Genomic DNA, 25,736 nt, shown 5'->3' with positions numbered 1-25,736 from the left:
GGATCTAAAACTGTTGTATGGTGCTCACTTTTCAGTTCACAAGTTTGAGTGTGTACCCATTTATGGGGAGGTCTGGGGGGCGCTGTACCCAGTCATGAGGGGGTTGGTGGAGCAGTCCGTGCTCAAATTCAAGTTTTGTTTTTTGGGTGACGTATACTCTGCGATGTACCCTGGTACAAGGGTATTGTACCTGGCAATGGGGAGGTCAGTTGGTATGCTGTTGTACCTAATTTAGGAGAGGTTGTAGCTTTTCTTTAACTGGGTGTCTACCCTGTGGTGTCAGTTCCCAGGGTGATTGTCCTGTGGTGTACCCTACCTAGGGGATATTGTGTGTTCTGAAGGGTTTGTTTTGTAGTGTTCCTGTCTCTGTGGGCAGGTCTTGGGGGTAATCTATGCCTCTAATTTAGTTTTCGGTGTACTGGGGTTAGTACTCTGTGTACCCTTCTAGGTGTAAACTAGTTAGGGGTTGTGGTTTAGGTTTCGTTTGCAGGTTGTCAATGTCTCTAAGTTGTTGTCTGTGTACTTAGAGTGTACCCATTTCTTTGGGGAGGTTGTGGGGGTAGGCAATGCCTCTATTTTAGTTTTTTTTAGTTTTCTTGGGTTTGTGTACTCTATGGTGTACCCTATTTAGGGCAGGTTGGTTTTTTTCAAGGGTTAGTACTCTGTGTTTTTGGCGTGTTTGACTAATTTCCAGTGCTATCAATGGGTCTTCTTTTCTAGTTGACACTGTGTTCCAGTCGAAGTCCGCCTCCATGGAACTCGTGGCCAAGGGTTTCATGTTTGGAGGACTTGGAGTGTGCAGTTTTGTGTTTAGATCTTTGTTACTCTTGGTGAATCTTAAGAGTCAGCATGTTTTCTAGCCTAATTAGGGGAATTTTTGTGTCTTTCCAACATGTTTTCTCTCTAGTGTCTTTCTGGTTGTGGTTGCTCTCTTTGGGCTAACTAGAGTGATTCTAATCCTTGATGTTGTTTTCTTTCAAGGGTCTGTATTTACATCCACTTGGTTACAGGGTGTTTTCCCTGGGTGTACCCACTTTTGGGGAGGTTGGGTGGGTGTTTGTCTTTCTTGTTGCATTGTGTTTTTCATCTGTGCTTTGCATTATTTTCCCTAAGGGAGGGGGATGGGGCGTAAAGTGATGTTGTTTGTGATCTTTAACATATGTCTGTTCATGCCAGTCGTTTTGTGATACCTCGTGCATTACTCCCAAGGATAGGTGCACTTTATTGCTGCACCTTCTTGCCTAAGGTTTATGGGGTATCTTACTTTACTTCTTTTGTTCCCTAAGGGAAGAGGATGTGTTGTAGATTACTTGTTAGCTTTTCTCTACTGCACAGCTCTGTTGGAGTCGGAATGTTGCATGACATCATGGAATGCCTGGGTGTCTCTCCAGAGGAGTTTGGCAGTTGGTGTACTCCGGCTGAGCTGAATGGAGCTTGCTCCTGGTGGGGCTAATCTTGTACTATCTAACTTCCTCCTGTTATCCTGACCACCTGTGATGGAACTAAGCTACCATTAAAGAAGTATCTTACATGAACTAATGGACTCCCGTACTTTATAACATTGTTCCATGGCTGACAAAACTCTGAAGGCACGCACCACTCCCCTTCATCCCGTTATCTTTCCCAATGGTCCATGGGAGAAACTGGGAATTGACTTTATTGGTCCAGTGTACGATCTTGGAGCTAATATGAGATATGCTTTAGTTCTAGTTGATTATTATTCGAGATGGGTGAAATGTAGTTTTTTTGTCCGAACCTTCCACCTCTGCTGTGATTGAAATGCTTAATAATTTGTTTCGCAGGGAAGGCGTTCCCAAAGTTCTAGTCTCTGACAATGGGGTCCAATTGAAATCTCATTCCATGCAATCCTTTTTAAAAACCATGGGGTCAAGCATTTAACTGTGGCTCTTTATAGTCCCCAAGGGAATGGTATGGTGGGGAGAGCGAACAGGATGTTGAAGGAGACTATTCAGGTAGCTTCTGTGCAGGGGGAGTTGGGCTCTGAAGCTGTTCAAGAGAGATTGTGGAGTTATCACAATACCCCACATTCGTTAACTGGCATTTCACCTTTTGTCCTTTTAAAATGACGTTTTGGTTCTTCCAAATTGAGCCCCAACTGGGTCCTGGAGCAAACCAAGTGTGCCAATAGGATCCCTGATACTAAGCTTTTGTGTGACACAGTTGAAAAGGCTCAATTAAAGATGAAACTAAGCTATGACATAGAAAAGAAAGTAAAGGATGTTCAGCTTCAAGCTGGTGATCTGGTCAAGGTGAAGAGACCTATTGGTGCCAGAAAGCATAATTCTAAGTTTTATCCCACGACACGCATTGTTGGGTTTCTAAACATGTAGTCTTAGTGGAGAATGAGAAATGGTGGAGTAAGAGAAATGTAGTGTTGGTGAGGAATTATGTGCATGTGGGCTCTGACCTTGAAGTTGACATCGGGGAGAACTGTTCTTTCGATTTGGGTGTTCCTTACGTTCCTCTAACCAGTAAGCCATGTGAGACTATTCCTCATAGCACTGGTAGTGGGGATGCCACTTCTCAAGTGTGTGTAAATGAGAGTTGATCTTCAGGTGGGAGTGTACAAATTGACTCCAATCCGTTGGAAAGGGGAGGAAGTGTCTGCAATGGTACAGCTGCTCTTTCTAGTAGTGCAGTTGTTGTTCTAAGGGAAAATCAAAGAAATATACGCACTCCTTATTGATGGATTATGTTTTACAATGAGTTTGTTGTTGTTTTCTTCTGTTCACTATGTAGAGTTGTTTTTATGCCCGCATGTTTTTCCTTTTGTTAGACTGTATTCCTTTGTAGTTTCTTCTCTGTTGTTTTAAGGGGGAAGATGTTGTGTGTTCTCATTCCTATGGTTTGTGGAATGCGCTGGTGGAACCTATGTGAGGTTCCAGTTGGAGGGTTCGGCGTCGGGCAGTTTTCGGGAGACCACTGAAGCTGTCCGATGTATCAGAGTGTCTGTGTGCTTATCGAAATAAAGGACTCTTCTACATCTCTTCTGAGCATCCTTCCTTGTGAGACCTTCACACTTCAGTTATGTTTTGTCCTTGATGGAATAATAACCTTTTGAGAGCTAATACATCATTTTGATTACAAGCGGTCTCTCCCCCTTTTGTTATTTTGTGATTGAAAGGGTGTTTGCCATGTGAAGCTGATCATGTGACCCAACCTCATAGAGCAGCCTCTGTGACCTCACACATGGAATGCTGAGGCTGGTTTGGTCGGCTTCTTGGGCAGCCAATGTGTAGTTGGTGTGAGGAGCTGGAGGACGAAGGGTGGCTGGTAATCGGTCTTCTCATGTGTCTCTGAAGAGACCTTCATTCCAGAGACTGGGTACATCTTAATTTTCTAGCACTATCCAGGCCCCTCTCACGGTTAACCAGTGAGAGGTCGAGGCATTCTGGAGTCATGTCTCACCCAGTTGAACCAGCCTCCTGGGGCAGTGAATCCCCAGTGGTGAGAGTTGGACCTATGAAACTCGGGCCTCTGGGATGAGGGGGTAGGGAGCCACAGGATCCAAGGAGGTGGCGCTGTCTTTACAGGCTCCCTGCTGTGGACTGGCCTCATGTAGGATAGGTGAGTGAGTGAATGGCGACTAACTGTATTCTGAAAGAGACCTGGGTACAACTAACAGCATGGTGATGGAAAGATGGATTTTTTTCGATAGTGAAGGGTGAGATGTTTTCATGTGACACCTCTACCGCCCTTTGGGAAACTGCTACAGCAGCTGCTGGGGGCAAGCAAGGAGTCAAGGAGCCCATAGCTCAATTGAATTTCTGTTTTGGGGAAGGTTATGCTCAAAACTCGCACAGGTTCTTCGGGACACTTAAGAAGTTGAAAGTGAATACGCCCCCATGGGGTTCATCTATTGCATGCGTCTACCTAGGTGTGATACTTTAAGGGAAGGAAAGGTTTATTTAGTGTAGTCAGTCCCTGCCTCGACACTGAAGCCTCAACACCATAGGAGATGAAATGAGGAAGGTATTTGGTCGATATACAAATGAAGTTGTATGTTCATGTCACAAAAGGGGATGTAAATAAATACATTTTTTGAGGGGTACCTGAAATGATAGGACGTACGCGGTTAATTATAAACTTTCGAAAATCCTCCTTTGCGTGGGCATGTGGGTGGAGTCGCTCGTCGCCAAATGAAATGATGGGACGTACGCGGTTTTCAGGTAAATGATTTCTGAGTTTATTCTTCAACTCCACCCAACACACGGAGCGTCCTCCCAGGGCTGACAACTAACGGCAACCGAGTTACCGACATCGAATCCCCACCAGTGAACGCTCCATGCATCAGACTACATTCAAATGAACACAGGCTACTATTACATTCGTGAGCATCGCGCGCTAACCACGCGATGCTCCACATGTCCACCACTACAGCGTCCTAGGTGGTCAATAAGACCACACATGGACCAAAGTAAATGAAATACAGAACAAAGACAGTCGACCATCGCCGCATGCACCTGCCAGTAGCGTAATCTGTGCTCAAGGAATCCCAAGGAGGCAAAATGTTTCACCATGATGTAATCACACCATGCACAAAACACCAAAATGCAAGGCACTTTAAAGTAATGCATTCTGTTTTAGGAGGTACGGGGTAAGCAGGAGACTCGTGTCTAAGGTTTGCCAAGAATGGATAAAATTTATAGCGGTCATCTTAGTCATGTAGACCTGTGGCCTTTAATGTAAATCTGTTTAAAGTTCTGTGAACAAATGGAATATTGTACATCCATTCATTGTGTGGACATTTGAAGTAAGAATACTTTTACAAGTGGCAATCTGGTAAGTAGATAAATGTATTCAAAGTACTTGACACCCAGGGCCAGGCGCTCCCGCTGTATACCAGGATCTCCACCAACTGATTAGCATTGGTGGAATCCTGGCGCACATCGTTCTGCTCCCGATCATGTAATGAATTTTAACCATATACAAACAGCTCGAGTCACTCTTGTGCCATCAGAACGAGAGTCCTCTAAATATAAATGCACAATATTACAACTTCTCTCTTTCCACAACAATACAAGAGAAATTATGACAATGCAAAGTTAAACGAAAACCTGAAAAGAAAAACAAATGATGAATAAAAGTGAAATAATGTAACAACAAGAAAATATTTTTTTTTAAAGACATTACATAGTCGTTCTATTTGGCAGGCAATCTCCTTTGACGAGTACTCAAATCAACATGTGAAGAAGATGCCAACCTAGTCATATCAAGAGAAGTAGAATCCTGCAAAGTGGTTTGTGTATTAAAACACTGACCAGTAGATTTCGTAGAATCCTCTTGAGATGAAGGGTCATGCAACCAGTTTGACCAGTCACATTGTTCCACTTCCTGTTTGGATAACTTGAGTAAAGAGGTAACTTGTGAGTCTGAAAGCCGCACAAGGGATCTCTTGTTCCACCACCCCCTAGAACCAAGTAGTGCCGAGCCTTTGCTCACATTTCTGACTTGTACAGGAGAGGAAAACTTAGACATCCCCTAAATGACTTTTTTAAAATTTTTAACCCAATCATTTGGTTTCAAATCTGTTTTGTTTAAAATTTTCCCTTGATCATGAACAGATTTCATGTAACTTTGTTTTTCTAAAACTCCAGATACAAGATGTTTGTTAATAGGTGTACTCTTGACGTGTTTACTTTGCAACCAACTGGGACACAAAGTAGTGTGAACATTTCTACCTCTTAACAAAGAAAACGGAGGAAGACCAGTGGTGTTATGTGGCGAAATGTTATACGATCATAACTTGTCATCAAGAAAATCTTGAGCATCCCTCCCTGAGGAAAGAGCTGCTTGAATGGCATCCTTAACTAATCTATTTACTCTTTCCACCAGACCATTTGAAGATGGTGATTATAATGCAACTTTAAAATGATTAACATCCTTCTCTGCTAAAAATGCAGAAAATGTCTGAGAAATGAAATGTGAACCATTGTCTGTAACCACAACGGAAGGTGAACCTTCATTGGAAAACACTTTCCTCAAAATTTTTATTGCATTGGTGGAACTGGGATAATCACAAAACATATGATAAATCCATTTGGAATGATAATCAATCAATAAAATCAAAAACTTTAAGTCATGAGATAAAAGGTCATATGGACCTGAAAAGTCAACTCCAACCTTGTCCCAAGGTTTGTTCGGAAATGGAACAGGATGCAGAGGCGTATTCATGACTTTCCGTTTTTTATCTGACAAAAGGCATTCTGGACATTAATCAATATAAAAATTGACTTGGGCTTCTAAAGAAGGCCATCAATAATACAACTTAATGAGTTGCGAGGTTTTTGAAATACCTAGGTGACCATGATGTGCACATTTAATGATGTCCTCTCTTAAGCTTGATGGGGGAATTAAAACCTCATGTCTCATAACCATGCCATTGACCAAGGAGAGTTCAGAGGCAACCATTGAAAATGCTTTTAACTCATTGCAAAGTTTCCTGCTTTCAGGCCAACCCTTTACGATATATTGCATGACAAGTTTAAGAATATCGTCCTTGCTATAAGCTTCTAACCAAACTTGTTCAGAAATATTTGGGCATTCTCTAACAGCATCAAGTGCCGCTACAACACACTGTCTTCGACAGTTTCAACATCTTAATTATCTTGAAATGCCATGCGTGAAAGGCAATCGGCCCTGAAATTCTTTCCACCAGAAATATGCTTGATTGAAACATGAAATTCTTGTAATTTTAAAAGTAATCTGACCAATCTGGCTTAGGTCCTCCCAAGCCCATTGCCATTGAGTGAATGTGTAAGGGGTTTGTGGTCGGTGAATAATTCAAATTCACGCCCCCAAATGTAATTTCTAAATTTCTCAATTGCCCAAACGCAGGCGAGTGCCTCGCGTTCAATTGTACTGTAATGAGTCTCAGAAGACTTGAGCATTCTCGATGAAAATGCTACAGTGTGTTCCTTTCCAGCAACCCACTGACCAAGAACTGCACCCAACCCTGTGAGACTGGCATCCACCATAATGAAACATTTGGAATCCTCTTGAAAAGCATGAAGTGCGGGTGCTTCAACAAGGAGTTTTTTGGTTTGATCAAATGAAGAAGATACTTCATCAGACCAAAGAAACTTCGAACCCTTGCGCAATAAGGCACGCAAAGGCTCAACAGTTTGTGCATATCCCTTAACAAAACGAGCATAATACTCTGCTAATCCCAAACATGATCGAAGGGAATCTGTCTTAAGGAGAAACAGCATGACTGATGGCCTTAATGAGTGACGACTTTGGTTTGATTCCTTGAGATGGCAAAAGTATGACCCAAGTAATCTAACTGTTGTGTACCAAATTGAAATTTATCCGATCTAATGGTCATGCCTGCATCGTTCAATTTGCCTAAAACACAAGTAAGGTTTTTCAAATGTGTTTCCCAATCTTTAGCAAAAACTAAAATGTGGTCTTGATAGGCCTGGACCCCCGGCATGTCCTGAAAAAGATTGTCCATCATCGTCTGAAAAACACTAGCCGCGGAGGCCAGGCCAAAAGGAAGTCTAAGGTATTTGTAGACCCCAAAGGGTGTGACGAAAGTGGTGAAATCTTGTGAATCGTTTGTCAATTGAATCTGGTGATCAGCTGAGCGAAGGTCTATTATGGAGAAAAATTTGGCACCCCCTAAGCTGGCCAGAAGTTAATGAATTTTGGGAAGGGGATGACAATCAATTAGAATGTTTTTATTTAAGGTGCATACGTCCGCACATAGCCTGACCTAACCAGATTTTTTCTGGGCAATAACGATGGGGAAACCCATTCTGAAGAATCACATGGTGCAATGACCCCTTCATCACATAATTTCTTTAGTACTGACTTAAGTTCATCCCTGGCACTAAGGGGTAAAGAGCGGACCTTGTGTACAAAAGGTTGGGCATTAGGCTTAAGTTTTATTTGATGTTTAAATCCTTTGACAGTGCCTAACTTGTTGGAAAACAAATTGGGAAACGAGTCCACATTTTTTGTACATCGTGTGAATGATCAGTACTATTGATACAATTTTTAATGTGTGTTCTTCCTTTTCTGACCAACCAGCTGGGGAATAACCTTGAGGAGGATCGCCAAGTACAATGGGGTTGTCTGACCCAGTAACAAGGTGCAAACCCATTCCAGCCAGACCCTGCCAACCAACTATATTACGTCCTCTAACTGCGACATAGACTTTTGTATAGATAGACCTTCCTAGACATTTTGACCTTGAATTAAAGTAACCCATCATTTCAATATCGAATTCTCCGAATGGCTTTGGATTGATGTCAGTTTTGGTTAATTCAATGGAACCTTGCCATTTCTCAAGAAACATGACATCAGATAAAATAGTTATAGGCGAACCCGAATCTGCCATAATAGGGATCTCAATTTTCCCAAATAATTCAACACCTAATGGACCTTTGAGGTAGTGGGTATTAACAATTTAATTGCATTCAATTGAAACAATCATGTCATGAAATTGCTCTGTACAATCTTAAATAGACTCTGTAAATTCCACACTATTAACTCTGGTAGGTCTCTTAGCAGATCTACAAACACCTTGAAAGTGACCAATTTTTGTGCATAAAACACATTTATTTCCTGAGGCAGGACACATGGGATAGTTGCCAAGGTGTGATCTGCAACCACATCTGTAGCAAATTGTGGTCACTTTTTTAAAAGGTTGTTTAAATGATTTGTTCATGTTAACAGCGTTGATGGAGTTTCCAGAATCGGATGAAGTAGACTTGAAAGAGTTGATAAATTGATCTGTTGAAGGACTTTGGAAGTAACAATCGACCTCTCAATGCTTTTTGCAATGTCAATTGTATCTTGTAAAGAAGGTTTTCTACAGTTGAGAAGACGCTCCTTGTATTTGTCTGGAATGACAAGATAAAACAAGTTGATTACGGGTATAGATCTGCCTCAAACTCACAAGTTGACGCGAGGACTCGTAAGGCTGCAATGTATTCATCCACTGATTCATCCTCGCGTTGTTTTCTTCTATGAAAGTTAGGTCTTTCAAGCATAATGTATGGTTCTTGATCATAATGTCTTGCGAGGCGAGATAAAGCTTCTTTGTAAGGATTCCAATGATCTGTATCCCTAGCTTCACCAGGAGGAGTGGGAAACTTTGGTAAGTTTTCAAACACATGTAGTCCTAAACCTCCATAAAGAATTGCAACCTTGCGATCAGGAGAAGTTTACAGCATCTATGGCAACAATATGGTTTTCAAAAGCTTTAACCCATTGACGCCAAGGAATACTGGGTTTGCCAGGATGTTGTAAAAATGGAGGAGGTTGAGCAAATTGTTAAGTAGCCATAACGTTTAGAGAATAAGCAATAAATAAGAGTAGCTGTGTGGGTGGAAGTCTCTGGATTTCTGGTGCTACAGCTTTAAATGCCCATAGTTTATAGGTGGCACATTCCTCGTAAATGGCTACACCCAAGAGCCATTGTGGAAATAGGTATATAGAAGGATGGAGGATTGTGCCCTCTTAATATGTCAAAATGAGTCCGGATAAATTGTCAAACGTCTTCTTGTGTTGTTCGTGCTTGGTTTTTATTAGACTTTTTTTTCGTGAAAAAGAGAAACAGACTGTTGAAAGTCTGTTTCTCTTTTTCACGAAAAAAAAGTCTAATAAAAACCAAGCACGAACAACACAAGAAGACGTTTGACAATTTATCCGGACTCATTTTGACATATTAAGAGGGCACAATCCTCCATCCTTCTATAATAAGCAATAAATAACAATAAAGAGCAAGTGATTTGTACATAAAAATTATTGTAAATGCAATTTTACCAACTAATATCATGAAGGTGAGCCTATCACTGAAAATGAAGGATCCAATGTGAGTAAACAGTAAAATAATAGATAAATAAGGTGAGGCTATCGCCGTGTGAAGGCTCAATGAACAGTCATTTTGTAAATGATGAATAAGGTGAGCCTATCACTGTGTAATAATAGTCAAATGGCTGAATAAATTCTGTAAATAATGAAGACTAAAAGGTGTGCCCGTCACCGTTTAAGTAAACAGGCTGGATCACACCTGTGTCAGAATCAGCTGTGAAATTGGCAAGGAGCGTCTGTGGGACCCAGAAGTGTTGCCGCTTTAACTCTATGGATTGAATGTTGTATGGCCACTTTAAGTTGTAAGCAGGTTAAGCCTTGATTATGGACAACTGGAGAGGTCTCTAGCACAAGCGCATCGTTGCCCTTTTAAATTAAAATGACTTTGGCAGTCGCGCGGCATAACCTCCTCCTTAGGCAAAGTGCGGCGTGGGAAAGATATTGCGCCTGAGCAGATAACTTCAAATGAGGTGGCGCAACATACCACAATCCCCAATGTAAGCCGCTAAAATATACAAACGATCGTCAAGGTGATCCACGCTGGGATGCAGTCAGGTTGCTCGTGTCTTCCCTTCGTGAAAGACAACCCTCGTGTGGAGAGTGCAGGTCACCGAAACCAGGAAAAAGCGGAGGTCAGCTGGTGGGTGTCAGATGCGCAGGTGGATTCCCGATCGTCGCCAAATGAAGTAAGAATGCTTTTACAAGTGGCAATCTGGTAAGTAGAGAAATTTATTCAAAGTACTTGACACCCACAGCCAGGTGCTCCCGCTGTATACCAGGATCTCCAACTGATTAACGTTGGTGGAATTCTGGCACACGTCGTTCTGCGCCCGATCATAGAATGAATTTTAACCATATACAAACAGCTCTAGCTGATGGCGCGAGAGTGCTCCAAATATAAATGCACAATATTACAACATTGCTTTGCAAGCAAAGAAACTACATATGTAATGATGCATATGTGTATCAAGGACGACATTACCTGTTCCCGGGCCAGATATATTAGAGCGTGAAGTGGAGGTACTTGAAACTAAACAAACGTGGGGTAAATACTAATTGGGGCCAGCAATATGATCCTTAGTTAAAGCTGGGCCTGGTACCCAGTTACCCTGACACTTAAATGCGGTCATCAACCTGTCAAGCATTCAGGTCACTGATCCCCAGTCCGCTGAGAGAGAGAACCGCTTTCCTGTTTACTTTATACAGCAGCAATATCCACAATAGGATATCGACAAGGGAGGCGTACCCTGAAGTGGTGCCAGTAAGGGGTTACACCTATGCTACATGTTCATATTATCTTTGCCTCGTTTGTTACTCCCCCGCCCACATCAATTGCATGGCGTAGATCAAAGCTAACGTTTTATCTAGGCCACATAACTAGTTGGCCACAAACTACTGCTAGAAGAAAAGGCAGCCGCAAGAAGTAACGACGGCAACACAGTTGGAGCACTAAACTTCGGCTTGGTTTTGAATACATTTTGGTTTCTCTTGTACATATGAAAGTCCCAGCTCAACATGCACCACTCGTCATCCAAAGCTGCGTCTATTGAGTCACCGTCCTTTGTTAGTATCCCCGCATGACTTACACACTTTGTTTCTTGGATCTTACTACTACCCAGGCCCGTACATACTGGTTCATTGTCCCTCCTTATCTTTTTCTGGACCCCCTGAGACTTTCATGTTCTTTCATTTTATGTTGTTGTATTTCCAGTGCTCACTAACCAGTAACTAGTGTTCATAGATGATAAATAGATTAATGGGTATGATATTTTTAAATCTACCTGTCTAAATGACATGGGTATGCAGAAATCAGCAAGTCCTGTAAAGTAACCCACCTGCCCTACCTTCTTAAATGAATTATTTGGGTCAGCACAGACCCATAGATAGACTTTTATTTTGTTGTAATGAAACTGGCAAACAAACTGAATGACAGCCCAGGCTGAGGTGCCAAAACAACTAGGGAACAGGAAACAAGGACCCCTGCATTGACATTGCTTACCTAGGAAAAGCGGATGACTATTCTGTTGCATGCGCGCAAGGGTAACACGCTGTTTATATTTGTACATGTTTGCTCCATTGACATTTAGTAGACACGAGCTGACACAACCTTGTGTCGCACATGTCTTATTTCATGATAGGCCTTCCGTTTGTGAATGAGCTCCTTTGCTCGTAGGAGGTGGTTATATTGATTCAAGCGGGGTGGAGAGTGTATATATTCTTATGGGGTGGCTGTTTTGTGAGATTCAACTACTGGCCTCCTACTTGACAACTTGTGTTGCTGCACTAGTAAACGCGGAACTTAAGAACTGGACCATTCCGTGTGTAAAGGTTAATTTGTGTGTGCTCTCTTTCCCCTTTTGCTACATTGGCAACAATTGTTGGGGTGGGCTTTAAGTTTCCCCCTTACCGAATCCAAGCATGGATTCTAGTCTTGGGTGCTAAACTAGTCACAGCCCTCTACATTTGCCATAGTAATGGGATACTTTTCAGATGGCCGAGTTGCTGAGCACGAGAGTACCAGCAGCCTTACTCCTGCGCATGGTCATGTATCGGCTTAAAGTCTATTGGGCAACATAGACCACCTTTTCATCTTGAAAATTGATCTTCTAGTAGCTGTTGCTTGCAGTTCTAACTAGTGATGACAACTGCAACAGTGTTTTTCACCTTTTTGTGGAGAGTAAGTGCACCAGCCTTTTGCAGGTGTAACTTTCACTTTTATTCCAGTGATTTTATGTATTGTGCATTAACAATTTTCTAAATGGCTTTGGTTGAAACACGATTAAAAGCACTTGATTGAAACCTCTTTCTGGTCGTAACAGTGTATGGGTAACTCCAATGTTGCATTGGGCAACCTAGAAAGGTAGCAGTGTGTACACAATCTGAGAAGTTGTGAACATAAACCAGTGTAGAATGTAGCCTCAGCTTAATTATGTATAATGAATGCGTCAAATGTTTGTGCGCCAGTTTCCTTTAACGCTTGAGGTCCCTATTCAACATAAATTGTCCTACCATCGTGTTTCTACAACTCCAAATTAAACATAAAATTACCTTCTATAGTTCTGTTATCTGTAAATCGCCACTAGTTTGGTTTTATCACCTCAACATCAGCACTGGCGTTCGACCTTAACCGGTTCTACTATGGTCTGGGTTCTTATCTAGGACCATGAGTGCACGTGTTTGTTGACGTCTTTGTCTGCCAGCTTACTTTAGCTCTGTCTGTACATCTGTGAATCTATTCAAAAGCTTTTATTGATGGGGAATTCAAATGGCTACTCATTGAATGTTTATATTTCCTGACAACCTTACATAATAGCCATTTTTTTATGGCGAGCCTGGGCTGCTTATGCGCTGCTCTGCGAGGCATGCTGTATTAGAGTATAGACTTGAAGCTCCGCCCATATTTTTTATTGGTTTGTCATTGTCCTTTGTAAATTCTGTCTTCTAATTAGTTAATAGGCTTGTTAGTCCCTCCTTAGTATCGTCTTGTCTTCATTTGTAACCTCCCATAAGGACTGACCCTTTTACTTCTGTTACACTATGTCTTATTTAGTCTGTAAGCACTATTTTCCTTAACATGCTTTCCTGCAACATTCAGCACGCCATGCTCTTTCACTTTCCAAGCAGCCCAGGACAATAGCGGCCGCTTCTTCGAAATGAAATGGGTCTTGCAATTACAAGAATTTCAGCTATTGGCATTGTACATGACAATACATTTTATTAATGTGTTAATTATCAAAACAGATAAATAAGTCATTTTCATTTACAATGTCAATAGCTTAAACTCTCGCAAATGCGAGACCTATTGAATTGCAAATGGTTATTCTTTCCTTAGTGTTTGCACTACCAGTGAGAGAATCTCTGGAAATCCCCTTTAGTCAGCAGTGGGTCATTGATGGCACCCTAGGATTACAATGGTGGTTTGAAAACCCAAGGGTGTTTGGAGGGCTAGGGAAACTCCCTGGGATTCCAGTTCACCATTTCTGTGCAAATGTTGCCGTAGCAGTGAGTGGAATGAGATCCTGTGGGTTCCACAGGTGCCAGAGATCTCTAGAGGTGCGGCTCGGTGAAGAGAGAGGTGTACAAGGTGGCGCTTGCACAGCTTTGCCAATATCTGCCACAGCTACTATTTTGGTGCCATGGGCGACTGCCCCTCTAATCTACTGCTACTCCTAGTGGCCGTGAAGGGTGGTGGGTTAGCGGGGAAGCAGTGCTTTTAGCCCGGTCTAAATCAAGGCCCAGGGTTAAAAACCATTAGATTGAAAGATTCATGAAGATTCTCCGTCGCCATATGAGTGACACATTGGAGGGATTTTTTTTTTTCTGCTTCTGTCATTTGACCTAACTGTTTTCTCGTTCCCAGGAGAATAAAGTTTCTGTTTGGTCTACTGGCGAATTTGAAGGCGTGGGACCAGATGGGCTGTATGAAGGTGATCATCAGCTACTGTGCGACATTGCACACGATGGCGATGTCTTGGACATGCAGGTAATGCAGTGTGAGTAGCAGCAGGGCAGACCTCACCCATTCTCCTCTCTTGCTGTTTATTTTTCAGATTGTTTTACACTTTTATAGAGCATAGCCAAGGTCATGGAAGCCTCTGCTCTGTGCAAACTGATTACACAAATAGTTATCTTAAAACTGCAAACACATAATTTCTTCCATCAATAATCTTTATCTGTTCATGACCAGAGAAGATCAAAAACTAGAAATTGTATTTAGTTAACTCCTACTTTATTTGTCTGAATTTTCCAAGTTTCTTCATTTATGATTTTCCAGGAATGTACCCTTTTTTGGTGTCAAATGTAAAGTAGCAATTAATATTTTACCTTTATGTTTGGGGAAATGATACTCTTCCTCTACAATACTTACAGGGTTTCTGTGCTATATTAAGTAGCCGAATAAAAAAATAATTGTTTTTTTGTTATACCTAGATCTTTCAATTTTATTGGGCGGTTACAGCACTTGAGCCAGCACTTCCAATATTTGTGTTCATGTGAAAGTTGACAGATTAGGAGCTCTGAAAATTTGAGGCCTCTGTAAAAGTGCAGGCTATGCACACTGCTTACCAATATGCGGACAGTCAGCTTCTGCTATCGGGAAGGTAGTTGTAAATCAGCAGACTCGCAAGCAAAATCATAAGGAAAAATTATTTTTGTTCCCTCATTTACAAACCTAAAATATAGCAGATTTTCTTTCCTGCGGTGAAGAAGGGGTTTTGTTAATAGAGTAAAAACAAAGGAGGTTTTGGTGATGACATGCCAAAATGTATCCATCCACTGTTGATGTCCCAGCCTGTGTTGTTGCAACCAGTCTGCATGGCCATTATGCTGGAAGACTTGGAGCCAGCATGAGGTTATCCAAAGACCTATTTTTATAAATGAATAATTACAGACAGCCAAGCTAATTGTTTACATCTATAGTTACTTCTAAAAAGCATTTAAAAACGTAGCCTTTGGCTCAGCATCAGTTTACGTGGGGCCATATTTCACATTGGGCAAAAATGTAGTTTTACCTGTGAGGGAAGAGAAGTTGTAATTCTTGTAAAGGAATGAGACCATGTAATTTTGCAGAACATAGTTGCCTGGCAGTGAAAGGTACAGGAAATCTTTGGGCCTAATTGGTAAGGGTGTGGCAGTATTTCTGACAAAGGTATTTTAGTACATAACCTACATTTATCCTGAATTTTATTTATATTTTAAATTAATTGCAAGTAGTTTGTGTTTCGTCTTTAATGTGGTAGCTGCATGTGCTTTGTGTGGTGTCATGCTAGAATGCATGAAAATCTGTGAAATAGGTGAAGAGAGCCACAAAGTAAGATTTGAAGATTGGGTAGATTGCACCATGCCTCTGGTGGTACATTTGTTCCTAAGTAACCCATTTAGCCTATTGCTGATTAATGCCAATTTACCTGGCTCTGTTCTGCCTTGTATTTCTTTGGAAAGCGCTGTTTGCTACCTTCTGCAGCCCCGAAGTGCTTTCATGGAGACTGGGCAATGAGGTAATTTGTAAAGGTTTGTTGCAGAAGATCTTAATGTTACGGGCTCTTGTCCTTGTAATATCCATGCATTGGATAGCTTCGAAGCAGTTGGTGACCTTGCTGGGTGAGTATTCATAATGGTGAGAAGGTGCTTGGATACAAGTGGCCTCCTACCCCAAAAAGTATTGCAAGGCCTTGAAGAGACAGCCAGGTGAGCAAAGTGCCAGCTCCTAGGTAGAGAAGAATCTGTGTATTTTCAAGTCATTCTGGAAATTCAGGAACTATTTGAAGCCAAAGTAGGAGGGCATTCAGGTGGGATGGACTTTAGCATGGGACAAAATACCCAGTATTCAGCTTTTTTGTTGGCAGGATAGAACAATCAGTGAGTTTTCTTATGCGGTATACCTCTGTATTGCATACTACAGTGTTTCAAGGTGTATTCTTTGTTTGGGAGCTAGTAGCTGACCTTTTGTGACCGATGTGTGCTTAGAGCAGAGTATCTGAGTTAAAGTCTTTGGACTCTGTTGTCAAAAGAGGGCCAGCGAACAGTTTTGTATTGTAAGTCAATTTTTATAGCCCTTCTTATCCTTAAGTTGTTGCAGACTGGTAGCCCTCTCTGGGTTGTCTGAGTGAAAGTATATCTGTCATTCGGCTAATTTGTAGAGTATATGTCCTGCTTAAGGACCAGAGCTTTAGTTTTATCTTTTGTTGCTACTTCTGTGAAATGAATTTGAAGCAAAAGAGTGGGAAAGAAGCACTTGAGCGTAAGATAGTCATGCAAGTGTATACTTAACATTTGATACTGCAACCTAGAACTAGTGCTACAGCTGTGTCCAGCAGCAAAAGTAGACCGTTCAGGGAAAACATGGGAAGTTTAATATATTTTCATTACTGTTTGGTCTTAGCATGGTTAACATACTAGGAGTTCTAGAGTGAATACAGATTTCCCCGTGGTCTGTTTGAAGCAGCAGTTTAATTGCATTTCATTTTTATTGGGCCTTAGCAGGGAAAACCTAGTGAGAGTAGTACAGTATATTGTACCTTTTTCCTGTTGGTTGGACACAAGAGGAATACACAGTTTAGGATTGTAACTTTTTATTGATTTCAGAAAGGGGGAATAAGGAACATCCATTGGCCGGCGAGGAATAAGCAGTAAAGTATTGATTTAGGTTACATCGCCCTGCACCTACGTCCATTGGCTGGTGCGGTAGTCCTGAGATCAAACAGAAAGCGAGGGAATGGGGGTGCAGGAGGGGAAAAATGGGAGGGAAAACATAATCCAGATTCACATCAAACCCTAAACAGGAAACAACGTGTGCTCATGTTGCTAAAATGTAGACTCACTCTTTCTTTTCCCCTAGGTCCTCTGGGGGTGTAATCTGCAGTATTCGTAGGTTTATGGGCAGGTTAGTTGAAATTCTCCCGAGACGTGTGTAATACAGGTGCCCCATCTTTTGTCAAATTTGGGTAATGTGTGGCTAACCGTAACTGTCAATTTCTCCATCCCTAATGGGTCCCAAAGTCTGTGGAGCCAATCCGCGTGGGTCGTAACCACATCAGTGCCTCCCCCTTAGACAACAGGACTGGCTTCGCAGCACACAGCGCCAGTGTAATAGCTTTAGCTCGTTCGGAATGTAGTGGATAAGTTAAGGCGTTGGGCAACCCCAGTAGGACGTAGGCCGAAAAGCGGGGTATTTCGGTGTTGAACTTTGTGTCAATATCAGTCTGGTCTTCTGTCCAATACCTATGGAGTTTGGGGCAGTGCCACAGTAAGTGGGTGAGTGTGCCTGAATGTGCGCAGTGCCTACAACACCCATCCGGCTTCCCCCTCTGCCACTGAGCCAAGCGGGCCTGGGTATAATACCAGTAGTGTGCCAACTTAAATAGAGTTTTTTTGCCTGCTGCATTTGTGGCGGATGTACGTACTCGGTGTAGTATGTCTAGCCACTCCTTGTCAGTGAAGCTGCGTTCGCATTCCCGCTCCCATCTCTTTCGAGCTTGAGTGCGTAGCTGTGTAGGCAGTGTATTTAAAAAGGAGTATATATCTGACAAAATTGGAGTCGTCTTTACAAGTGAAAAGCCAGCGTTCAAACAACGTTAGTCTTCTGTTAGCATGTGGCTTAACCGTAGGTAGAGACACCCAGTGTCGGACCACTAAGTAATGCCAATGTTCCTAGTCCGGGAGCCCAAAATCCTGTCGGAGGGCCTTCAAATCCAACAGGCCTTGTGCATCAAACGGGTTCCCAATCCGCTTACATTGTGCTTCCTGCCAGGACGCAAACGCTTTCTCTGACATTGCCGGCGGGAAATCCAGATTCCCTATGATTGGCGTAAGTGGCGATATACATGTGGAAAGCTGGTAGGATGAGTACACTTTGTCCAAAACCTCAACAGTTGCTCTAACCACCGGCGAGATTTATACGCCTGGCGGGCGATGTTTACGCTGTAGCCACGGAATCTTCCAAATATGGATGCCCGCTACTGCTTGGTCCGGGAAGCACCAGTGTTTTTCGGTCATCAGACGCTGCCATTTGACTATATATCGTAGTTGAGCGCCTGAAAATATTTCTTCAGGTTTGGTATTCCCAGTCCCCTCTTGGCCAACGGCAGGTATGTGCGCTCCTTCACCATCTGAGCCCTCTTACCCACCCATATGAAGGCCTCCAGTGCATCCTGCAATTTCCTCAAGATAGCTGGGGGAGGCGGCAACGGCATCACCTGCATCAGATACAGAATTTTATTAACCGGGTAATTTTCACGGCCACGAGGGGGCCCTCCCACCATGATTGAATGAGGGCTCTCACGGTATGCAACAGAGCCTCGTAGTTAAGGGTGATCGAACTTTCTATTGTGGGCAGTATTTGAATGCCAAGGTATTGGATACCCTGCTGTGACCACTGAAAGGGAAATATGGCTTCTGAGTGGGCTTATTCCGCTTGTGGGATAGTGATGTTCAGGGCTTGTGTTTTGGCTGTGTTCACCTTAAAGCCAGAGACCTCCCCAAACCGAGCCAGCTCCTCTAGATGGGGAGGCAAGGAGCCACGCGGATTAGTGACAGTCAATAAGACGTCGTCTGCGTACAGGGCTATTTTGTGAGATTGGCCCCCCCCATCCAAACGCCCTCTATCTGCGGGTGACGGATGCGTTCCGCCAGGGGCTCCATGTAGAGTGCAAATAGAAGGGGCAAAAGAGGGCAGCCCTGGCGCGTCCCCCTTGCAACCGGAAAGATCAGGGATTGCATGTTATTTACCCTTACCCGCGCTTTGGGATCCGCATAACCCGCCCCGACGCAACGCTGGAAACTAGGTCCGAAGCCCACCGTTTTCAGCACCCCATGTAAGAAGGGCCAATGGTTGCGGTTGAAGGCCTTTTCGGCGTTGATGGACAGAAACCACGACGGGACACGAGAACGCAGAGTCTTATCCAATAGATGGAAAAGCCGCTTAGTATTGTCGCTGCAGGTTCGACCCGGTATAAAGCCAGACTGGGAGGGCTCTTTCAAGCCAGGCATGTGCCTACCCAGTCTCCCTGCCAAGATCCCAGTGAATATCTTGGCGTCGACGTTCAAGAGGTAAATGGGGCGGTAGGAGATGCAGAGTTGGGGGTCTTTCCCCGGCTTTGGTAACACCGTGATGACCGCCATGCGCATTGATTCTGAAAGTTCCCCCGATTCGCTAAATAAGTTATAAAGGAGAGTCCAAATGGGGGCTAGAAGGGGTGCGTATTGCTTGTAAAAAGCAGCTATAAACACGTCTTGCCCTGGCGCTTTCTCTTCTTGCAAACGACATATCTCATCTAACACCTCCCTCTCAGTGATATCCTTCTCCAATTGTTAAGCATGAAAGGGCAGTAGTTTTGTGACAGGAGCCTGTTCGATGTATAAATGGGCAAGCATCTGTGGGACTGTCCCCCGCTGTGTATAGTTGTGCATAAAAGTGGCCGAATTCCGCTACTATATCTTCATCCTTCGTGAGATGGCGTCCGCTGCTATCTATGACCGCCTGTACACGTCTAGAGTGCACCTGCGCCCTCAGCCTATGTGCCAATAGTTTCCCTGCCTTGCTGCCCCCTGCATAATACTTCTGCTGTGTTCGCAGCAAGGCATACGCAGCTGCATCCATATCTAGCGCCCTAAGCTGTTTCTGCGCTACATTTTAATTGCTGCCTATTTTTGTGTGGCTACACGTCGGTGCACATCCTCCAGCTCTTTCACACTGGCTTCGAGAGCAGCTCGCTTCGAGGCTCGGTCCCTGTTAAGCCTGGCCGCTATCGCAATGTATGTCCCTCTAATGACCGCCTTAAGGGTTTCCCAAAGCGTCGTAATAGCAGTGTCTGGTGTGTTGTTGATGGAGATGTATTTCACTATGGCCTTCTCTACCTCCTTTGCCGTAGCATCATAAGTTAGTAGTTTTGTTGGTCTGATGTGCAGTCGGAAGGTGAATATCTAGCTGACTCGGGGCATGGTCAGATATGGCTGCCACGTCAATCGCGGCCCCAACGACTCTCGGGCATAAAGGGGCCGGGACCAGGAAGTAATCTATTCTAGTGTGAGATTGGTGGGCCGCAAAGGAGTAGGACCGTGACTGTGGATTCAATGCCTGCCACATATCAGTATGCCCTGCCGCTGCAATCCAGCTTACCCCCTGTGGAGAGAACATCCCTGTAGGCAGTGAACGTGAAGTGGACCCGTCTACAGCCGCGTCCATAACCAGATTAAAATCGCCCCCTATTACCAGGTTAGGGTCTGGAGACGTCAGTACTTCCCCTAGTGCCTGGCGAATAAAGGGTTCCTGCTTTTCATTGGGAGCATAGAGGGTAGCTATAGTGAATGTATGGTGAGCCAAAGACACCCTCAAGGACAACAGCCGTCCGGGAATCTCGGATTGTACCCCTTCAACCCTCCCTTGAAAGTGTGTGGCCACGAGGATCCTACTCCTGCTTTCTTCCCCAGTCCCGGGGACCAATACTGGCGATCAAACCATCTCGACCGCATTCTGTGAGAATCCTGCTTTAACGGGTGTGTCTCTTTCACATCGGGCCGTCCTAAGCTGGTTGAGAATTGCTGTTCTTATGGCTGTTAAGTTGAGACCTCGAACATTCAAACTAAGTACCTTCACCATGATGCATTAAGGACAGGGCTGCTGTATGAGCTCCCAACCACCCCTGCATAACCCCTACCCCCAACCCAAATACACAGTGAGCCTGTCTGAGGAAGAATGGAGCACAAAAACATTAAAAAAAATAACAAGAACAAAAGCACCGAGTGGTGCACAACTTGCGATTGTGTAGAGAGGGTCCATGTCGCTGGTCGTCCGCGGGAGAGGGGTGAAGGGGTGGAAAATCACTGCCCCTGCCGCTACCGGTCAAGTAGAAAGGCACACATGTGCCCCAGGAGGGGCACCCGCCCCTTTCCCTTAAGGCTGAGTGGAGTGCCGCTAGTCGTCCTCTCGGTCTGGGGACTGGTGGTGTTCCGAAAGTTGCCGTAGTAAGTCTGAGTGTTCTTTGATGCTTTCAGTTTCCGTGGGCTTCGAGAGCTGCAACAGGGGAGAGTTCCTGATACGGCGCTGCTTTTGGGTGTCCGCAGTTGATAGTTGTGAGCTAGTGCGCGGTGTGGAAAAATTCTGATCCAGACCTAGAATGTCTACGGCCTCCAAGGGTGTCCGTATCACTCGCGTCTCCCTTTGCCATGCGTATAGTAGCCGGAATGGGTGGCCCCATCTGTACCTCACTCCTTTGTCCCTCAGGAATGCTGTTACAGGTCGCCTCTGGAGTGTAATGAGAGACAAGTCCTGGTACAAGTGGACCTTGTGACCTTCAAAGAGAACATGTGGTTGGTCCCGCACTGCTGCCATAATTGGCTCCTTTTTGAGTATAGTTATGGAGACACATCAGAATGTCCTGTGGTGCACCTGGGGAGTTAGAGGACCGCCCGCCCTGTGCGTTCGATCCAGAAGAAGGTCTTTCCCCTCCAGAGCCGGCATAATGTGTTGGAAGAGGCGCAGAACATAGTCATCTAGGCGTCCTGCGTCTGCCTGAAAAGGCACCCCTATAATGCGGACGTTAGACCTACGTGACCTGGTTTCCAAGTCCTCCAGATGCAGGTTGAGGTCCGCGTTGTGGTCATTAAGTTCCAAGATCTTCCTGCGACACTCCTCCATCCCTTCTTCTCTGGAGTCTGCGGTGAGCTCCACCAGGTCTACCCTCTGCTCTAGTTCTCCCAGGTCATGTCGCAAATCTTTAATTTTAGTTGCCATATCGTTTCGGAGGGCCACGTTGTTGCTTCACAGCGTGCTGATAAGTGCTTCCATGAAGCCCCTAGTGATTGATGCCTCCTCATCCGCCTCGGGGTGTGGCGGTGAGCCTGCTCCACTTGCGTCCTGGAGGGTCGCCGTAGTCCCGGTTTCTTGGTAGACCCCTTACTCAGGGGATCTTTGATGGTGGCAGTGTCCTTCTTTGACCGTGATGTGACCATGGTGGGTCGGGGGAGGCACCACAGGTGTCTCACTCCAGGCGATCCCGGTGCAGGAAAGGACCACCCAGAAGGCCGTGGCCGGCAGCCTCCCAGATACAAAGGTGAAGTCCCTCTACTCTTATTTCCCACCGGGAGGGCCCAGAAGTAATAACCACACCCGCCGGTGGTCGCGGTCCCGCGGTCCACCCCCCGCGGGGTCAGTAGTTAGTGGCTCTACAACGTAATGCCACTATGTCCAACAAGGGTCTACCTCCTCAAGGGTCTTCCTCGGGCTGTTCACCGTCATCCACTTTGACCGGGGGCTTAGGCGCGGTTTCCAATCGGGGTGGCTCGGCTTCTACCATCACCAGTCCCCCTCAGTCAGCCTGTTGCAGCCAGGTTTGGGGGAGATATGCCGATCAAATTCGCCGAGGCCCCCGGGAGTCCCAGGTGACACCGCTCACCCAGTGTCTTCACCCACTACATTCAAGGCACTGCTGGAGGAGGGGACTGCTCACCGGTCTCTGGCGTGGAGGTTCATCCGCCCCTGACGCTCGCAGGCACTGTCGGCGGCTCCGCGCAGTCCCCCGTGCTCAGGGCCCCGACAACAAAGCCCGGTCCGAAGTGGCAATGCTGTCCGGATCTCAGCCTGGAGAAGGGCACACACCCGCAACTTCTGCTGCTTTCCTGGGCCCCAGCTGATCTGCTCGATTAGCCGCTCCCTGAACTCGGCGAGCTTGGAGCTCAAGCGGTCGCCATTTTATCTTCACCTCGCTGGCAGCGTGGGTGCGGGTTTTACTCTGTGGCGGCCCCAGCCTCCACCGCTGGGGTCGCCGAACACGGGGGCCTCTTCCACGACCTTTGGCCCACTGTGCCACAAATTGGAGGCAGCAACTCCCCCGGGAACCGCCAAAGAGTAATCCGGCAAGGCGGAGCTCCGTGACTTTGCTACCGCACGGGCACTAACTTGGACACGCCCCCCCCCCCCCACCTCCCCCCCGGAATACACAGTTTAGTTTTACTTTCATCGTAACCAGGTGCCACCAGACACATTTCAGAACATACTTTTAGGTGAAAATGTGTGCCGCACACCACAGCACATTTTTTAAAAGTTTACCACCGCTCCCTGTGGCACGTTCTTCCAAACACAAATGGGCCAGAATAGCAGTCAGTCAAAAATAGTTCAGCTTGCGAAAGCACAGTTGCAAGAAAGTCCCCATCTGGACTGACGCATTGGATTCAAAGCTGGATTATCGATCTTGTAATGGCTTCAGTTGGTGTTGGCTAGGTTTGTAGTGAATGACTGTTGGGTGAGCTTTCTCAAGTGCTTTATCTGATTCAGGTGTAGGACCTCCCCAGACATCTGTTTAATAGGGAACTCCTAAGAGAAGGTCTTGTAAAGTATGACATTCTTACAATTAGCATGTCATTCTAATAAATCCTTAGGCAAACAAATAAGCATGAGTACTCCGAATTGCTTTATACCGATTTTTTTTTAAAAAAAAGGAAAAAAAAATAGCAATACTCACATACCCATGTGGCTGGATTTGCTGGAATCAAAATGGCAATCTTAAAATTCTACACGAGAGCAGTTTGAAATTACTTGTCTCTAGTTTTATTCGTGCAGCAGGGGTACTTGTGTAGAGAAATGCTAATTAAATTTAGTGCTTGAATCAAGTAGGGGAATAATAATTAAATAGTAGTAAAGAAGTAAAAAGTGTACCACACGTCCTAACTGTTTTCTGTGTGGATGATGACACTGTGCACAAGCAAAATGCTGTCTAGCTAAAACATGGGCTGAACCATTGCTTATACTTTAAAGTGTTGGTAGGAAGCAAAATGGGACTGAGAGTTGAACAGACCAGTAGATGAATATTGGTGGCCTAATTCCCCTATATGTATGTGTAATGGTAATGGTCCAGTTCTAGGCAGTCGCCGGAAACGCGTTGACCGTCCATGCTCGCACTTATGGTGTACTAAAATAAAGTACTTTTTTTTATTTTTTTATTTTTTGTTTGAAAAACCTTTATTCATTTAAGTCGGGGACACAGCTATTCAGCCGACAACCCGGAGGTACGGCAGCTTTAGAAGCGCAACACAAGCGAACGTCCACATTTCACTGATAGGAGAATCAAAAGGTTTTGTTTTAAATAAACACAAACCCAAACACAAGCAAGGCGATAAGTACTTAAAGCACAAAAAGGGTTCCCATCAGGGGGAGCGAGCCCCATTTCGTCCATCAGACACAGGTCTATAGTAAGAGAAAGGAGGGGAAGGCAGAGACCCAAGAAGGCAAACACATACCAGCAAAGAATACAAAGCCGGAAAGAATGCTAAGGGGAGAGCTGCTCCTCAGGCGGGTCCGGGTCTGGGGGCAGGCATATGCCCCCTCTGTACTGGTTCCATCGCCCCCATACGGTGTGCCATTTCCGGGGGCGCCCTCGAGCACAATACACTGTCTTCTCCCTAAACATGCTCCAATCCATGTTTTCCATCCACGCTGTCAATGTAGGAGGCCTAGTAGAGCCCCACAGGCGAGCGATGTCGCGCTTAGCTACCATGTTCCCTAGGGTCACCCACTGAGTCTGTGCCGCGTCGTGGTCAGTAGGACCCCAAACATTCAGGAGACAACACTGCGCCTCCGGCTGCATGACGATGCCCGTCACCTCCCCCATCACATCGTGGATTCGCTTCCAGAACTCCATGATCGCACCGCATTCCCAAATAATATGTAGGAAGGTGCCCACCATACCACAGCCTCTCTTACATAAGCCCTCCTCAGAGAAACCCATATGGACCAGCCTAGGCCCTGTCACGTAAACTCTATGGAGTATTTTAAGCTGCACCAGCCGCAGGCGCGCAGGGATCGCGACCTCTTTGGGAGAAGAAACTGCATACTGCCAATCCTCATCATCTAATTCGAGGCCATCCCTAGTCCATTGATCGCGCAACCCTAGAAGAAGATCTGCCCGAACATTAATTAGTTTCTTATAAATGAGAGAGATCGTACTCTCTGGCATATGGCCACCCAGGATCCGGTCCTCTAATGGAGAGGACTCAGGCACCGTCTCCCCCTCTACAAGGACTGACCGCAAGGCGTGACACACTTGAGCGTATCGGAAGAACTCCGTGCTCCCTAGCTCATATTCCTTCTGCAGCTCCTCGAATGACTTCACCCTACCCTTAACCAAAAGGTCTCCAACCCTGGATATACCGATCAGGTCCCATTTCTCAAACCCTGTTGTATGCCAAAGCTTGCCCAGAATATCGTAGTCAAACAACGGGGTGGCAAGGGTAAGCTTACCCTTCCAGCCCAGTGAGTCCGTCTCCACCTTCCACATGTGCACGGCCACCCTGGTGGGCCCCGTAAGGGTTAAGTCCAACGACTTCGAGTACAACGCTCTGTGGTAATTACCCCCGCGCAGCAACCACCGGTCCATGACGTAGCGGGGCTCAGCGCCGGACCA

General features: G+C 45.0%; 1 protein-coding gene across 1 annotated transcript in view; it reads left to right on the top strand.

The window, feature by feature from the left end:
• Window positions 1-25,736, top strand: part of NUP43 (nucleoporin 43) — a 203,009-nt gene that overhangs the window by 33,519 nt on the left and 143,754 nt on the right. The window contains exon 2 of the mRNA XM_085612218.1: window positions 14,204-14,326. Coding sequence (XP_085468344.1) covers window positions 14,204-14,326 — 123 coding nt within the window. The remainder of the gene's footprint in view (window positions 1-14,203; window positions 14,327-25,736) is intronic.

Source organism: Triturus cristatus, chromosome 6 (genome assembly GCF_964204655.1).
Source record: "Triturus cristatus chromosome 6, aTriCri1.1, whole genome shotgun sequence".
Classification (NCBI taxonomy): Eukaryota; Metazoa; Chordata; class Amphibia; order Caudata; family Salamandridae; genus Triturus; species Triturus cristatus.
The sequence above is the reverse complement of the archived record's forward strand: the minus strand, read 5'-3'. Positions and strand labels throughout refer to the sequence as shown.